The following is a 16,348-nucleotide window of genomic DNA, read 5'->3' as shown; positions in this document are numbered from 1 at the left end:
GACAGAAAGGATTCCCAGAGGAAGTCCATCTGAGCGGAGTCCTGAAAGATCGGTAGCTGGGGGAGAATAGGAGGAAGGGCATTCTCAACAGGGGGAACAGTGTGTGCGGAGGATGGGCTGCAAGAAGGAAAATGTTGCTTTGAGGGAGAGTTGAGTGAGGGAATAGCAGTGTGGGGACAGGGCCTGGAAGCCCTGGCCGGAGAGGAGTGACGGGGGCCGGAGTTTCAAATGGAGGCTGAGCAGGTGCGGCCGGAGATGCTAGAGGAGAATAGAATCTGTCAGTGTTGTCTGGTGGCTGAGCCGCACCTGCAGGACGCTGCCGCCGCCGAAACACTGGCTGGTGCTCCTGACAAAGGCTAGTCGTGGAGTGGAGGCTGGACGCAGAAGCCGACTGCGGTGGAATGAGGAGTGAATGGGAGGTGAGGATGTCACTTCAACAGGTGGACAGTTCCTTCACGAAGCTTGGCCCTGTCACCAAAAGGCCTGCTCCAGAATGTTCATGACCTTGCGGTGTGGATAGTCAGAATCTGGAGACAACTCCAGTGCCCATCGGCGGTGGAATGGTATACCTCAATAGAACATTCTACCTCACTGTATGTTGAGTGAAAGAAACCAGGCACAAAAGATTGGGTGGTTTCTTTGATCCAAAGTTACACACATCATCAACTAGTCTACGGTTTTAGAAGTCAGGCTAACGGTTGCCTTCCAGGATAATGGTGCCCTGGATTATTGATGATGCTCTGTCTTGACCTGGTACTGGTTGCACAGGTAAGTTCACTTAAAAAAAACAAATCTCTTGAGCCTTATACTCACTTGGGCACTTTACTATATGTATGTTGTGCTGTAAGAGAGAGTTTATGTAAAAAAAAAAAAATAGATCAGCTCTGAGGAACGGCAGAGCAAGAGTAGAGCTGGCAGAGACCTGGAGGGGGTGGGGCTCTTGTTATCTTCCTGGAAATCCCTGCAAGTGTTTCTTGGCATCGAGTAAGAGCCACTAGAGATGGAGGAAAGGGAGGTGCTGCTCAGTGGAGCCGAGCCCCCAAAGCTTTGGTTTGGACTGGGGGAGAGAGGGGGCTTCCAGGTGCCGCCAGGAAAGAGACGTGCCCTGCCTGGAGAAGGGAGGAAGACTGGGTAGAAGCATCTCTTCTGTTCTAATTGAGGACACCCAGGGAAGCTCAGTCATGTGCAGTCCTTTAGCTGAGCATGAAGATGGCCATCAGCCTTACGTCTGTGGCTGCTCAGAGATGGGAGCTCGGGAAAATACTCTCCTTGACCTATTTGTTTTATACCGTTCAGTTCAAGACTTATGTGACCATATGCATGAAACTACACCTCAGTACTCCTGTGCAGCTGTAGAAGAATTTCTTAACCTCTCTTAAGCCCCAGTTCCTTGGATATTAAATTAAGCCATCCGTGGGGCTCCTGGGTGGCTCAATCAGTTAAGCATCTACCTTCAGCTCAGGTCATGATCCCAGGGTCCTGGGATTGAGCCCGAGTGGGACTCCCAGGGGAGCCTGCTTCTCCCTCTCCCTCCCCCTGCTCATTCTCTCTCTCTCTCAAATGAAAAAAAAAAAATCTTAAAAAAAAAATGAGGCCATCTGATATCTGCAGCATAGATTGTTTTAAGAAACAACTGAGTTACCATGTATGAGATGCCCACCCAGCACACTGCCCACATTGGTGGGTATTCAGTAACTGGCTGCTATTAGAGTTATTACTTGTATTCCTACCAGCTCTCAAGTCTGATTGTTTAAAAAAAAAAAAAAGAATGGTGGGCATGTGATTGATGAAAGTAAGGCTCAATCCTAAATAAGATGTGGGAGCCTCAAGCAGGGAGATGGATACTCTGCATTATAAAACTTCCCAAGCATTTCTGTCACCAGCCTCTTCTATAACCCACCTTTGTGTGAAAGTGGAAACAAGCAGCCAGAGGAACTTCCAGCCAGAGGGCCCAGCGCTGCTCCCAAGCCCACTCCCACCCAGCCCTGTAGGAGAGACCTTGGGCTCAGCTTCACCCCATGACTGCCCTCCCTTGGAGCCAGTGTCCATCCAGGGCAGACCTTCAGCCAGTGAAAGGCCTTTCTGCACGTCAGCCGTGGATTTCCAGCCAGGAATACTGGCTAAAGCCCAAATGACATTTGCAGAATCTGCAATGAAGAGTTTTTTCCTTCAGCAGCTGGAGAGAAGAATAAAAGGGAGGATGGCCAGCCTGTGAGTAGAAGGTGGGAAAGGGACAGTAGGTCTCATGCTGCTGAGATGTCGGGGCCTGGACAGCAGCACCTCTCCTGATGATGCACCAGAAAAGGAGAGAGCTGGTTCTTTAACTTTGCCGGAGGTCTAGTGAAGAATGCGTACCTGTTCTTCTACGTGAGTAACTTGGAAATTTTCCCATATCACATTGAAGGAAATGCTGCCAGAAGCATGCACTATTCCTGAATCAGAGAAGCAAGCAGAACTTTCCAAAGGCTCACCTCCCACTTCCCACCTCCCAGCTCGGACCTTGCATCCCATCGCAGGATTTGTTGTCAACATGTGCTTCTTCTTCATCCTTGAACACATCGAGGCATGACTTGAGGACATCATTTGAACATTTCTGGGAATATTTAAAAATTCTATAACCCATTAGAAGTTTATAAAACCTTACTCATACCCTGCAAGAAAGCTGGAGGAGGAGGAGAAACACCAGAGCGAGAGAGGAGAGCCAGACCACCCGGCCGGCAGCCAGCCCTAGCTGGGGAGGGCAGAAGTGGCAGCAAAGTGGTCAGATTTGCACTGTGGACGGACACCTGCAGGCCTGAATTCAGACTGTCGGTGACTTACGACACCCATGAAACTGACCTGACAGTGTGACCAGAAAAGGCATGAGGTGCCTCTGTTTTCATCCAGGGGCAGAAAAGGAACTGCCCCCCACCCACTGAGCAACTTTAAAGGCATAGACAGAGCCAAAAGTTTGTTTCTAAAAGGTGCAAACTTTTCTCATCGTGTTGGAGAGGAAAAAGTTTTGTCTAAGCAGAACTGAGTAAATGCTACCATTGTGTGTGTTGTGGACTGAACTGAATGGAGGATTCAGACAGTTTTCATGAATGAAGACAACTTTCTCTCTCTTGAGATTCACAGCCATCCACCTTGAAGTTGCATTAGGCATGAGCAAGTCAGCCAGCCTAGCAGATCTAAAGCTCTGTAGCATTGGGCGGTATTTTGTGCAAGTTCTGATTTCATACCTAGTATTTTGGGGGTATTCCTTAGAGACTTCCAGAACTTGGGGATCCACAGGTGAAAATTTCCAGGTGATACTCTCAGAATGGTCTGTGGACCCAGAGATTCTGTGGGATTTGTACATAGGAGGCAATTCAGGGCTTAGGTTTGAGGAAAGACGCTGGGATGAAAGAAGGCCCGGCAGAGGTAAAAACAGATCCCATATATCTTCATTTAAAAAAAAAAAAAAAGAAAGATATTTGAACAGCTACCTATCAAAACCCTGTAACCTTCTGCGTCCCCCAAGTCCCCTCAGTGATTTGCAGTATGGGTGCGTGTGCCAGACTTGTTAAAACCCCGCCCACCACACATCTTGGTCAGACCGAGACGGGGCCATTCCTGACGCTCTGGTGTCTGCCAGTAAGTTGAGCACACAGGCCACATGGGATAGAATTATGAGAGCAGCTTGACTTTTGGCTCCGTCTGTGCCTTCAAAGTCAGTGCGGGGTAGTTCTCTTTCTGCCCCTGGATGAAAACAGAGGCACCTCATGCCTTTTCTGGTCACACCGTCAGGTCAGTTTCATGGGTGTCGTAAGTCACCGACAGTCTAAACTCAGGCCTGCAGGTGTCCATCCACAGTGCGAACTGACCACTTTGCCGCCACTTCTGCCCTCCCCAGCTAGGGCTGGCTGCCGGCCGGGTGGTCTGGCTCTCCTCTCTCGCTCTGGTGTTTCTCCTCCTCCTCCAGCTTGCTAATGAAGCTTTGGGCCCTCTCCCACCAAGTGGAAGTGGGGAGGGAGAAAAAGGAAGTGGGAAAGGGAAGTCAAGAGATGGTTTGGGGCAGACCTTTAAAACCTGCTCCTTGTGTCGTGGCCACTTCTGGGAGTTGTCTCGATCGCAGGCAGTGTTCTCTTTGCTGGCTGCTCCCTTTTCCACTGCACTTCTGCCTGTGACGCACACGACTGCTTCTCCCTGAGTCAGGGGGAAACTGGCCAGTGGACAAGACTCCTTTTTAACCCACCATTCCCACCACCACCCCCTCAGACTGCTGTTCTTTCTGCAAACTCCCCATCCAGTCCCTGGGATTTATTATTTGTTTGCAGACACACTTTTCACATTTCTCACCAGGACCCTCAACTGCAGGGAACGTGATCGAGCTCCGAGTTAGCGTGGGTTTTGGGTTGGGAAAGAGGACCCCCCTATTCCTCCCACTTTGATGGGCTATAGAACTGTGTAGCTCTCTCCGAAGAAATTCTTCTCACAAATCCATTCCTCCCCTCCTCCTCCTCTTCTTCCTCTCCTCCCCTTCCCCCTCCTCCTCCTTCTTCCTCTTCTTTTTCTCCTTCTTCTTCCCCTTCTCCTCCTTGTCCTTCTTTTTCTCCCCCTCCTCCCGCTCCTCCTCCCCCTTCTTTTTCCCCTTCTTCTTCTTCTTCTTCCCCTTCTATTTCTTTCCTTTCTTTCTTTCTTTCTTTCTTTCTTTCTTTCTTTCTTTCTTTCTTTCTTTCTTTCTCCTCCTCCTCCTCCTCCTCCTCCTCCTTCTTCTTCTTCTCCTCCTCCTCCTCCTCCTTCTTCTTCATCTCCTTTTTCTTCTTCTTCTCCTTCTTCTTCTTCTTCTTCTCCTTCTTCTTCTTCTTCTTCACCTCCTCCTCCTTCTCCTCCCTCTTCTTCTCCTCCTCCTCTTTCCTCCTCCTCCTCTTCTTCTTCTTCTTCTTCTCCTCCTCCTCCTCCCTCTTCTTCTCCTCCTCCTCCTTCCTCCTCCTCCTCCTCCTCTTCTTCTTCTCCTCCTCCTCTCCGCCCCCCCGACTGAAGTAGAGTTCACATAGCATAAAACTAAACATTTTAATGTGAGCAATGTGGTGGCATATACTACAATACTCTCTTTATCTCAGGTCACTTAGTCTTTTTATTACCTCTTTCTAGGTGAGGGTTGCAAAGTTAACATATTGGTTTGTTTAATATTTACTGGGTAAATTCTACTCATGGTCTGGCCCTTCACTTTTGGAGTTTCACAGTTGTATCTGCTGCCTTATTGGAAACTTCTAATTTAACATCTTTTGACCATGGATTATATCCTTAGACCTTCTGAAAGCCCTGTGAGGTGGGCGTTGTCCCTGTTTTACAGGTAAGCAAACAGAGAGGAGAAATGGCTTCCCTGTGTTCTGCTCGCAATGACGGGCAAGGCCAGGAGTCGAGAGGCCAGTTAGATGTGTGTCCTATCCACTCTGACGTGAAATGGTGACCAGCTGGTCTCCCTCCCCAGCCTACTGGGCCCTGGGCCCCCACCTAGCCTCTGTGTTCTGAGCCATTCTAGCAGACCTGGGTTTCACTACAAGCAATCCTGAAAGGTCTTATCGAGACAAAGTGAGAATATCCTTCTCGAGTCCTATCTCTGCTGGTGAACAGGCAGGAGGGGCTGCCCCCTCGCTCGGCTCCTCTAGCCTGGCTTGAGCCTGGGGCCTTTCCAGGTGCTGCATGCAGCAAGGAAGTCCTCTGCCAGCATAAATGGTTGCTGGACTCTGGAGACGAGACCTGCTTGGCCCAGAGAGCAGCACAGGGTACGGGGTGTATGTGAGGAGCCTGGAGGCTGAGAGCCTGTGCTCCCCGGGTAGGCAGGAGAGGGGAAGGCACAGGTCCCAAGTAGCCAGCCTGTCAGGCCTTGAGGCACCCTGCCCGTGGGACTGTGTCGCCTGCCTTGCCGTCCCAAGCTGCTGGGAGACTCGGGGGGAAAATCTCCAGCACAGCTCGGACTCGGAAGTGTCTGGGACTGTCAACTTGGGCGCTCTTCTCAAGCAGTGACCCTTGAGCTTCCAACTAATCTGCCTTTTTGCTTTCTCTTTTCAGGGAGCCCAAAAGGCGCGATGCTCACCCATGGGAACGTGGTGGCTGATTTCTCAGGCTTTCTGAAAGTGACAGAGGTGAATAAAGTAGACTCACTAAACAGGTGTCTCTTGAGGACACCCTGGAGCCTCAGAGGTTTTTTTGTTTGTTTTCTGTTTTTTCCCCCTGATGTAATCTGAGCTGCCTTTCCCAGGCAGGAGTTTCTTTTGACATTAGAGCAATCCGACTTCTACAGACACTTTAACCCCCAAGCCCTGAAATGATCCATACCTGATAAATAACCAGTTTGATTTCTAAGAGTGCTAAGATCCCAGAAAGAGAAACATGTAAACCTGCGTTTCATTTTTAACTGCAAAAATTGAGATATCTGTGGTTTCCTGTCTACCTTTATTTAGAAAGTAATCCTTAATAACTTGTTTTTCCCATAGGTCAGGGTTTAATTCAGTCATTTTGTGTTTAAGGACTACTAGAGTCTGAGAAACAATGGCAACTGCTAATTTGTAAGACTGTACTTAAAAAGGTAAATCTAAAGTAAAAAAAAAAAAAAAAGCTTGATATCTTGGCCTGACAAAAGCATGTTAGCATTTTATAACCAACTAAGAAAGAAGGACGTTTTTCCACAAGTGGTGAGTATCCATATGTCCTGCAAGTTTCCTTAAGGAGAAAGGAATGTTCCTTTTCACATAAGTTAGGCTTTTTCTCCACTGTGGAGAAAAATCACTCTTCTACATTCATGCCAGATGGCATTATGGAGCACATGCCCCCCAGACCCTGATAGATTTTTGGTAGAAGGCGGTGAGAGGCTGTTGGTGGCTGAACCCACGTCGGGAGCCATAAGCCAGGTTCCCAGGGCTTGTCCAGACTCATTCAAAAGCCAGCCCTGGAGAATGAAGGCCCTGTGAAAGGGTGGGGGGCAGGGGAGTCCAGCAAAGAAGAGCTCCCGAGGGCCCAGCCCGCCCCTGAGCGCAGGCCTTGTGCAGGCCCCCCCCAATCCTTGAGGTCAGTTCCCTGTGTGTGTCGTGGGCTGGGGTGCACAGCAGGGCTCCCTCTCAGCCTCCCCCATGGGTTCTGTCCACAGGCCATGGCTTTCGAGGCCTGGTTCAGCCATCTGTTTGCCTGGGGCTTCTACCCTAGCCACAGTTGGTGCAGACCTAGGGCTCCCCAGGTCCCTGTTCCGGAAGAAGGACTAGAAAGGGCCAACAAGTCTAGCCCCTTGGACTCCCTGCCCAGGTGGGCCAGGGAGATGGCGAAGGGGGCCTGGCCCCGGAGGAGACTTCCCTGCGGAGCTCGACTCTGCTGGTTTATGTGTGCTTCACTGGGCTTTTTGCTTCTGCAGATAACCTAGACCCACTGGCTGCGCCCTAACACTCAGCTTCCTGCGCTGCCCTGTCTCTCTCTCCCTCTGTCCTTCCTGCGCCTTTCACCTTTCTCTCTCTCTCTCTCTCTCTCTCACACTGTTTCTCTCTCTCATCTGGCCTCTCTCTTTGTCCCCCCTCCATTCCCCCCCCCATTTCCCTTCCCCCTCCCTGTTTGCCCCTCCAGGACCATTTTCTCTGTATTGTTTTATGACTCTCTCGTCGTCTTCCTGTCAGTGTTTCTTTCCTTTCTGTCTCCCATGCCCGTCACCTGCAGAAAGTGATCTTTCCGAGACAGGACGATGTGCTCATCTCCTTCCTGCCTCTGGCTCACATGTTTGAGAGAGTAATCCAGGTAAGACGCCCACCTGACTGACCGGGCCTTGCCTGGGCTCCTTCTGTTTTCTTACAGAGTCAGTGGGCTCCCACTTGTGCGGATGTGCACATTGCCTATTTGCCTTTAGCACACATGTTTGAGCGAATGGTGCAGGTAAGGCCCTGGCTCCGGGAGGCACAGTTTGTGCCCAGAACCCAGAACCCTAGCAGAGTGTCACTTTGTCACTGGTGCTAGGAGGTAGAACTAAACTGCCCTGTCCTCGCAAGGTACCACAGGGGTCAGGGGACCTTGGCTGCCCAACCTGTCCCTCCTGGGAAGACTCCAGGGATGACCCTAGGCCTGCCTTGTCTTACCTGTGGAGATACCTCAGCCGAGAGAGGCCCCAGCTGGCGGCCCGTGCTCAGAGAGGATCACGGCTTTGCAGACGTGTTTTACATTCACAGTCTGTGCACTATGGCTCTGCTTATGGCCACAACACTTACATACCAGAACTTCCAGAACTCATGAACTCCCGGAAAGGAAAACAAGACAGTAAAGTTGGGGAATCAAACTGCCATGACCCCTCGCTCCAGAGATAGGACCGGCATTATGATCAGCCCTGAGACCGGCCTTGGGGGGGTGCAGAGGGAGCGGGGGGAGTCCACGTAAGGCTGTGGGAACAAAGAATTTTCCAGGCACGTGTCACTCAGGGAACCAGCTTGTGAATAAGCTGTGTTTTTTTTTTAATTTATTTATTTGAGAGAGAGAGCGAGAGAGCACAAGCAGGGGGAGCAGCAGAGGGAGAGGGAGAAGCAGGCTGCCCTCTGAGTAAGGAGCCCCATGTGGAGCTGGATCCCAGAACCCTGGGATCATGACCTGAGCCAAAGGCAGATGTTTAACCAACAAAGCCATGTAGGCTCCCCTACGCGGTGTCTTCTAAGCCTCTCCCATCTTGCTTGGGGGAGAGCTGGTATATTAGGGCATGCTCTCCAGCTTTTCAGACGTGGATTAGAATGCCATAGTTCATTACTATGAACTAGTTTTGTGACCCTTTACCTCTCTAAGTTTTGCATTCCTTGCCTATAAAATGGAGCTATAAATGCTGCCTAACTTGTAGGGTTGCTATGAGCATTAAAGAAAGGAGCATGAATTAGGCCCCAAGCATATTCCTAAACCCATTAAGAACCAGCCAGCCCCCCGCCCCACTTGGCCCCCTACCGAACAACACCCACAGCCAACGTTAGCAATGTGTCATAGTATTCGTGGGCACTGCACACCCTTCCAGAGTTGCTGAGGTGTCCCTGGGGGAAATCCACAGACCTGGAACAGACCCGGTGATAGGGTGCAGGACAGCTCAGAGACCTGAGTCCCCAGGGAGGTCCTTGCCCAGGGCTTGGGAGCTGAGCATGAGGGAGCAGGCACCAGTGAGCCTGGCTGCTCTGGGATCTCCCGGAGGCCCGGGATTCCCCTCCGTCTCCTGCTGCTTCACCCCGTGCCTAAGTGGGACTTAGTGGGAGGGGGGGCACCTCAGATGGTATTCTTGAGTGTTTCACGGCAGCAGCCAGAGCTAGGTTAGGGGGTCATGGGTGCCCTCCATGTAGGGCAGAGCTTTGGACCGTAGCCAGGAGTGACCACCCTGAGGGACTCCTCCCTTCCTGTTCTCTCCCTCCAGTCTGTTGTCTACTGCCATGGGGGGCGCGTCGGCTTCTTCCAGGGAGACATCCGTCTCCTCCCAGATGACATGAAGGCTCTGCACCCCACCATCTTCCCTGTGGTCCCTCGATTGCTGAACCGGATGTATGACAAGGTGAGCCCCATAGGGAGTCTCTGACCAGGCTGAGGTGCTGTGTATCTGCTGTCCGGACAAGGTCTGGAACCCCAGGCGGGCTTACCATGCCTCCTCTCCCAGGTCCTAGAAGTTGCCTCCTCTCTTGTATTCCTTCGCCCTCACCTTCCTTCTCCTGTTTTCTTTCAATTCTCTAAAACCCTGTTTAAGGAGATTTTCTCTTCAGGAATTTCTATCCCTACAACGTGACCAGACGCTGGTTAACCTTTAGCTGGGTATCACACATCCACTGATCTCCTGCAGAGGCAAAAATGGAGTGTGACTTCTCTGTTGGTCAGGCTGTGGGAACAAAGGCCTTCTTCCGGCGGGGGGCGGGGGGGCGTCTGTTAGAGGTAGTACACACAGGCCCAACAGCTGTCTTCCAACTTCTGTTCCTCAGATCTTCAGCCAGGCAGACACACCATTAAAGCGCTGGCTCTTGGAGTTTGCAGCAAAGCGTAAACAGGCTGAGGTCCGGAGTGGAATCATCAGGAATGATAGTATCTGGGATGAACTCTTTTTTAATAAGATTCAGGTAAGAAAATGAACAAGTGGCACCCAAGTGGCCTTATAGAAGAATTTGAGAAGCTCATTCCAGTGGCCTGGAATCTTATAAAATAACTCATTTGCTCATGAAATCAAAGCTTAAGCTACCATAGAATAATTAAAGGACTCATTTTTATTATCTGGATGTGTGTGGTATTTGCCAAAAGGCAACCAGCAAGAAGGACTCCTGGAAAGTAGGTCCCTTGGTCTCCACAGACATTAGGGTAACTTTGCCCTTGGGTAGTCAGGTCCATCAGGAGCTCCTGTGGCCTAAAGTTTCTCTTGCCCCTCCCTGTAGCCTTGGCCGTGCTGGCTTTCCAGCAGCACTAGGTTCTAGCCACGAGGCCAAGAAGCTTCCTTTCCCTTCTTATTTCCTATCCCTTCAACCTCTCCCAGACTGGGCCGATCATGAATTACTCACTTGTGTATCCCCACATAAGTTTTCAGGCTCTGCATTACCCAAGGAACGTGTAGCTAATTAGTAGCATTACTCATTTTTTTCTTACTACTCTATTTTTAGCTAAGACAATTAATATTTAAACTCTCTTGGCTCAACTTACAGAAAGAAAGTGCTTAAAGAATCCATTGTCCTCCGCTGTGCATAGTAAATAGAGCAGAGCATGGTATTGATTTATAAATGAGAAAAGGCTATGCCATTATGATGGAAGTGGGAAAAAATTGTCCTAAGTAATTGTTTTGGCTGCTTGCAAATGATGGGAGAGTGAGGGAAAAGCTGTGTATTTGAAGGAAGGAAGAGCCAAAATTATAGAATAGCACAGATTAATGGCACTTACCTCTAAAGACACAGAGGAGTTGGCCATACTGTGGGTCGAGTTGCAAAGCTGATTGGGTTGATTTCGTTTGAAAGGAGAAGCGACTTCTTCAGCCTCAGGCCTTCTCTTTCATCCCTTCCCTAGGGCCGGGTGGGGGTCCAACTGTTGAATGCCGACCTTGGATGAGGCCCACATGGGCTAGACTCCATCTCCAGCAGCACAAACTTCGGCAGTTTCCTTTCTCTTCCCACAGGCCAGTCTTGGTGGGTGTGTGCGGATGATTGTCACTGGAGCGGCCCCCGCATCACCGACAGTGCTGGGATTCCTCCGGGCGGCTCTGGGGTGCCAGGTATAGCCTTTCCACGACTTTCCCTAGGGACAATGGGACATGTGGTCGGGGCAGAGCAGGAAACCCACTACACCCTCTCCTGAAGAGAGAAAGATCCTGGGGGCAGGACTTTAGTGGGACAAAAGCTCCCTCCTCTGAGGATGAAAAAGGCTCAGAGTCAGTGAAAGCCAAGATGATCTTGTGACATTCTGCAAAGTCCAGGTGTACCCACTTTGGGAAGAGGGGTCAGTTAAACTCTGTATGGGTCATTGTTGTGCTAGAGAACCCATACCACATCTGTGCCAGCATCTCTGCATTCTCCGTCCTGCAAAATATCTCCCCATCTGGAAAAGGAGCACTAGAGAGGGGGATGAGAGCCCATTGGTGTTTTGTTAGTTGATTCAATAGGTTTTGTCATCCCCTAAAATACTCATTCCTTCATTTATCTATTCAATTAATATTTATTAAGTTCCTATATATGCAGGGCTGTGACTCATGTTTTTTATGTAAAGTAGGTGCATCTGTTTCATAAAAGTACATGCTTAAGTTTTTATACTTTAGAAGCCAGTGCTCCCTTCACTGTCCTATTCTGTACCAACATGGCGTGGCCACTCTTAAAGGCAGGTTGCCTCACATGCTGTATTCCTGCAAACACTTGGGGCTCTGGAGGGGAATATCTTACAGAGTAAAAGTAAAATGTACAGTAGGTTCTAAAATATTTGTCTCTCATACCTATCATCCAAATGAAAAATAGAGTCAGTAGTTGAAAATAGGTCAGAAATCTTTACCCCAAACCACATAACTTTATCTCCTAAGTGTCAGTAGTAAAAATAGCACTACTTCCAAGCCAAGGAGTCACACCTGTTGTGTGTGTTCAGTTTCACCTGGAGTAACCTACCTCCCTTCTCATTGTCCCCAGCATGGAACAACCAGATGCTCAGTGGGAGGTTAGCTGGCTGAAAAAGGCAGCCAGTCATCTGTAGGAACATGTATACTTACAGCATGGTTTCCTTTTTCATTTGAAGGTTTATGAAGGTTACGGCCAAACTGAGTGTACGGCCGGATGTACCTTCACCACGCCCGGGGACTGGACCTCAGGTAGGATGGGCTGGAGATGTGGGAATGATTCATGGGGCACTGCTGATCTAAAACTTCTTTATGGAAAGCAAATTTACAGGGGCACTTAGGGAAAAAGTAACAGAAAAATAAGAAAAACACTGATGGTGGTTATGTCTGGGTTGTGGCACAATGGATATTGTTCTCTTTGCTACATATTTTTGTGATTTCCAAATATATTTTGTATTTTCCCATTTCTTTTATAGATAACTAAAAGTCATATATTAAAAAAAGAAGAAGAAGCAGTAGATCACAGAATATAGATATAGTTCCAAGGGGAAAAACGCTTTTAATATCAGTAAATGTCGGTATGTTAGGTTTTATAGGTTAGAACCTACTTTAGAATGAAGGAAGCAGGCTGTGAATTGGATATGATTTAGGAAAGAAAGGCAAGTTCATAGTGAGCACTATTTCTTAAACCATTTCTGAGACCCTTTGGGACCTGGGGTCTCCTATTATGTTAATGTCTAGAAGGCAACAGCATCATCAGGAAGGAGCAGCTCCTTTCCACGCCCTCATTCTGAAGAGACTCATCTTCCAAGGCAAGGAGGAAGGTGTAGGTAGCCCATGTGTTTCCTATCACCAAATTTAGACCAGACACTAGAAGAATCTAAAAAACACTGAGCAAAAGAATCCTTCAGTATACCAACTTCCTCTGTGAGCCTGGGGCCACTCTTCAAGCTCAAGTTTACTCAACTACACACTAGAAAGTTCCAGGTGATGCACATGGAAAAGAAGTATGCACAGCAATGCGATGCTGTTTTCAGAACACCTTGAGGCAGTCAGCAGAAACATAATAGGTGGATTCCATATTGGAATCATATTTGACCACGTCAAGGACAGAAGCATTTTTGTTTGAGTTTTATCTCTTCAGACTCTAGCTGAATAAAGCCTATCCTGTGTATAGATTCATTGCTCTCTCTATCCCTGGAAAATTTACTACAAGGACTGTCTTCCAAAGCCCTGGATCAGTAACATTTTTCTTATGGCTGCCATCATATTTACTGATCACTCACACAGATCCCCTTCTTTCTGGACACTCTCTTCCCTCTTAATATCATCCTCTACATTTTCCTATGTAAGATTTTTGAGATTTTGCCTTTTTAAGTCATCCTTACCACAAAAACTTGCCAAGCCTGTTGAGTATGAGAGGATAGATATCTTTGTCCAATATTGTAAAAGTCGGCAGCCTCTTATTTAAAAGAGAAATGGGAGTGTCACAACCTCAGTTTTCATCTACGGGTCTCACTGTTCTTTCAGGACCTTGGCCAGCACCTGCTCAAAAACCCTCCACCCCTTGCCAGTGAATTGTGCTAACAACCATAATTACTAGAAAAATGACTTAGATGTAATTGTGCAGTTGGGGTATATATGAGCAAGAACATTTGAAGTCTTATTTTTCAGGGACGAGTTATCTCATCCTTGTCTTCTATTCCTTTGTTACTCTAAGTGTGTAGTATGTTGGACTAGAAGCATCAGCATCCCCTGGGTGTCTGTAAGACATGGAGACTCTCAGGGCTCATCAGAATCTAAATTTTGAAAAGATTTCTAGATGGTTACTATGCACAGTAGCCAACAGTCTGGTGACTGATGGAAAAGTAATGACGATGGTATTTTATGATCCAAAACCAAGGGTCTGACAATGGGGGAAAATGTTTAACATAGGCCCTATTGGAAAAATCCTGATGGTATGCTTGGTGTGGGTAGGAACCGCCCCTACAGACCCTGTGCAGGTTGGTACTGGGCCAGGTGTGTCTCTTTAGCTTTTGTAAGAATCAAATGTAAAACAAAGACCCAGCAGAGGTTGGCCTGTCTTTTCCCCAGAACTTTTTTTAATCATCAGTGCTTGCCTGTGGCAAATGCCCATCTAAAGGTATATTGCTCTCCTTCCATAATCCCCCACTTTGACAGCGGAGGGATTTTTACATGGCCCAGAGCACCTTCAGTGCTGAAACTGATCTAGACACTGACAAATGCCATATTGCTTTGGTGTTCTAGGGCATGTAGGGGCACCTCTGCCCTGCAATCATATCAAGCTCATCGATGTCGAGGAACTGAACTATTGGACCTGCAAAGGAGAGGGAGAGGTAAATTTAGGACCTTAGCTATTTATGTCTCTGGATGCCACATAGAGTGAGTAAAAGAAATAAAAAATGGAATTGTTTTCCTTTCACCCTCCCTGTAAAGTCACTTTAAATTACCGATTAACTTGACTCCATTGAATTCAGCATTTCTTCTCCTGCTTACGAAGCAACCAGCCTCCAAGGATGGGACTGGGCTGGTCTATTCCTTTGTTACTCTAAGTGTATAGTATGTGGACTAGAAGCATCAGCATCCCCTGGGTGTCTGTAAGACATGGAGACTCTCAGGGCTCATCAGAATCTAAATTTTGAAAAGATTTCTAGAGGGTTACTATGCACATTAGCCAATAGTCTGGTGACTGATGGAAAGATTTGAAATTTGAAGATTTTCAAGATTTTAAATTCCCAAACTTTTGCGGCACCTGGGTGGCTCAGTCAGTTAAGCAACCAGGTCATGATCTCAGGGTCGTGGGATTGAGCCCCGAATCAGGCTCTGCACTCAGTGGGGAGTCTGCTAGAGATTCTCTCCTCCCTCTCTGTCTCCCCCTCCCCCTGCTCATGCTCTCTCTCTCAAATAAATAAATCTTAAAAAAAAAAAAAAAAGAAATTCGTAAACTTAAAAAAAAAAAATCCATTTTTTCTCTAACTGACGTGGCCTGCTACTAGGTATGTGTCCCAGCAGAAGCAGGACCCTTGCAGCTAGGCCAGAAGAGGGGCATAGAGCTGGCCTGTACTTGCTCACTCCGTGGGAGTCGATGGGCACACTGCCCTGTCATGACGCAGGGGGCTCATGCATCTCTGGTGGAATCAGCCAGCCATCAATACCTGAGGAGACCCCATCCAGTGTCACAAAGCAGGAGCCTGGGGGTGCGGTGAGGTGGGGGGCCAGGGCAGGGAGGAAACATGGCCAGGGCAGAAGATGCTCGTTGAGAGAAGCAGGAGACTGTTCAGTCCGCTGGTGGCCCTTCCTGTGCTCTGTCTCCATCCCTGCTGTTTCCACAGCGTATTTCTGGAGGGATAGGATGCCTTCTCCTACACACGCCTTGTGACAGCCCCGCATCGGGATTCCTCATGCTGTGGGCTGACAGAAACCCCGTGTTTGTCCCTACAGATATGCGTGAGAGGACCAAATGTGTTCAAAGGTTACTTGAAAGATCCAAGCAGAACAAAGGAAGCCCTGGACAGTGACGGCTGGCTTCACACTGGGGACATTGGGAAGTGGCTGCCGGTGCGTAGGTTTGCAGCTGCGGCCCCTCCCCGCATTCTCGCGGTGGGAGGGTGTATAACCTGACTCATTTCTGAGGCAGAATTCTTCTCCACATCTTCCCTGATAATTAGCCATTCAGGAACAACTGCGAGGCGGGTGGGGATAGGGAGGTTCTCCCTTATCTTGCCCCCAGAGCTTTCTTGTCCATCCTCCTGATAAAGGTGATAGAGATCTTTATGGGAGGGCAGAGCTGGAGTTTGAGACCTCTCCTTAATTTATCCCTTTCCCAACAGAGATCTACTGGTGCTGTGGGGTCTGATGGGTGGAGTCCAAAGGGCAGGAAGCTCATAGCTCCGGGAGGTCTGAGAAAGGCAGGGCCTAGGGACCCACAGACCCTGGCCCCTCGCTGAGAGGTGGCACTGAGCAGTGGGAGAAGCTTGCAGCCAGGTGGGAGGGTGTCTGAGTTCCTTGGCTCTGCTAGCAGTTGCTGCGACCTTGCCCAAAGCCTCATCCATCTCTGGGGCTCCTGGTTGACTTTCTTGTGGAATAAGAGAGTAAGGCTACATGATACTCTTTGGCTGTGGCCCCCAACTTTTAACCAGACCCAGTTATTGTGCCTCTCTCTGTCATTTGTAAAATGGGGCTAATAACACTGATTACCTCTACGGTGGTTTTGAAGAATAAACTTAATAAAGTTATACCTGTAAAGCAGTTGGCACAATGCCAGGCACACAGGATATGCTTAGATAAAAACTATGACCAGAAAAC

General features: G+C 48.7%; 1 protein-coding gene across 7 annotated transcripts in view; it reads left to right on the top strand.

Annotated features, from left to right (window-relative positions):
- ACSL6 (acyl-CoA synthetase long chain family member 6) overlaps positions 1–16,348 on the top strand; it is a 66,581-nt gene that overhangs the window by 27,456 nt on the left and 22,777 nt on the right. For 6 of the 7 annotated variants that reach the window (XR_008507331.2, XR_006793612.3, XR_006793613.3 and 3 more), the window contains exons 10-17: positions 6,037–6,110; positions 7,666–7,743; positions 9,377–9,511; positions 9,930–10,064; positions 11,102–11,197; positions 12,202–12,274; positions 14,291–14,379; positions 15,485–15,601. Coding sequence is in view for 4 of the 7 variants with exons in the window: in XM_045892166.3 (XP_045748122.1) it covers positions 6,037–6,110; positions 7,666–7,743; positions 9,377–9,511; positions 9,930–10,064; positions 11,102–11,197; positions 12,202–12,274; positions 14,291–14,379; positions 15,485–15,601 (797 nt within the window). In the remaining 3 variants the exon portion in view is untranslated. Of the gene's footprint in view, positions 1–6,036; positions 6,111–7,665; positions 7,744–7,800; positions 7,879–9,376; positions 9,512–9,929; positions 10,065–11,101; positions 11,198–12,201; positions 12,275–14,290; positions 14,380–15,484; positions 15,602–16,348 lie in introns of all 7 variants that reach the window. The other variant, XM_045892200.3, reaches the window with a different exon arrangement.

Source organism: Mirounga angustirostris, unplaced genomic scaffold, assembly GCF_029215605.1.
Source record: "Mirounga angustirostris isolate CCGP_5_RB_7025 unplaced genomic scaffold, mMirAng1.0.hap1 SCAF_7, whole genome shotgun sequence".
Lineage (NCBI taxonomy): Eukaryota > Metazoa > Chordata > Mammalia > Carnivora > Phocidae > Mirounga > Mirounga angustirostris.
The sequence above is the reverse complement of the archived record's forward strand: the minus strand, read 5'-3'. Positions and strand labels throughout refer to the sequence as shown.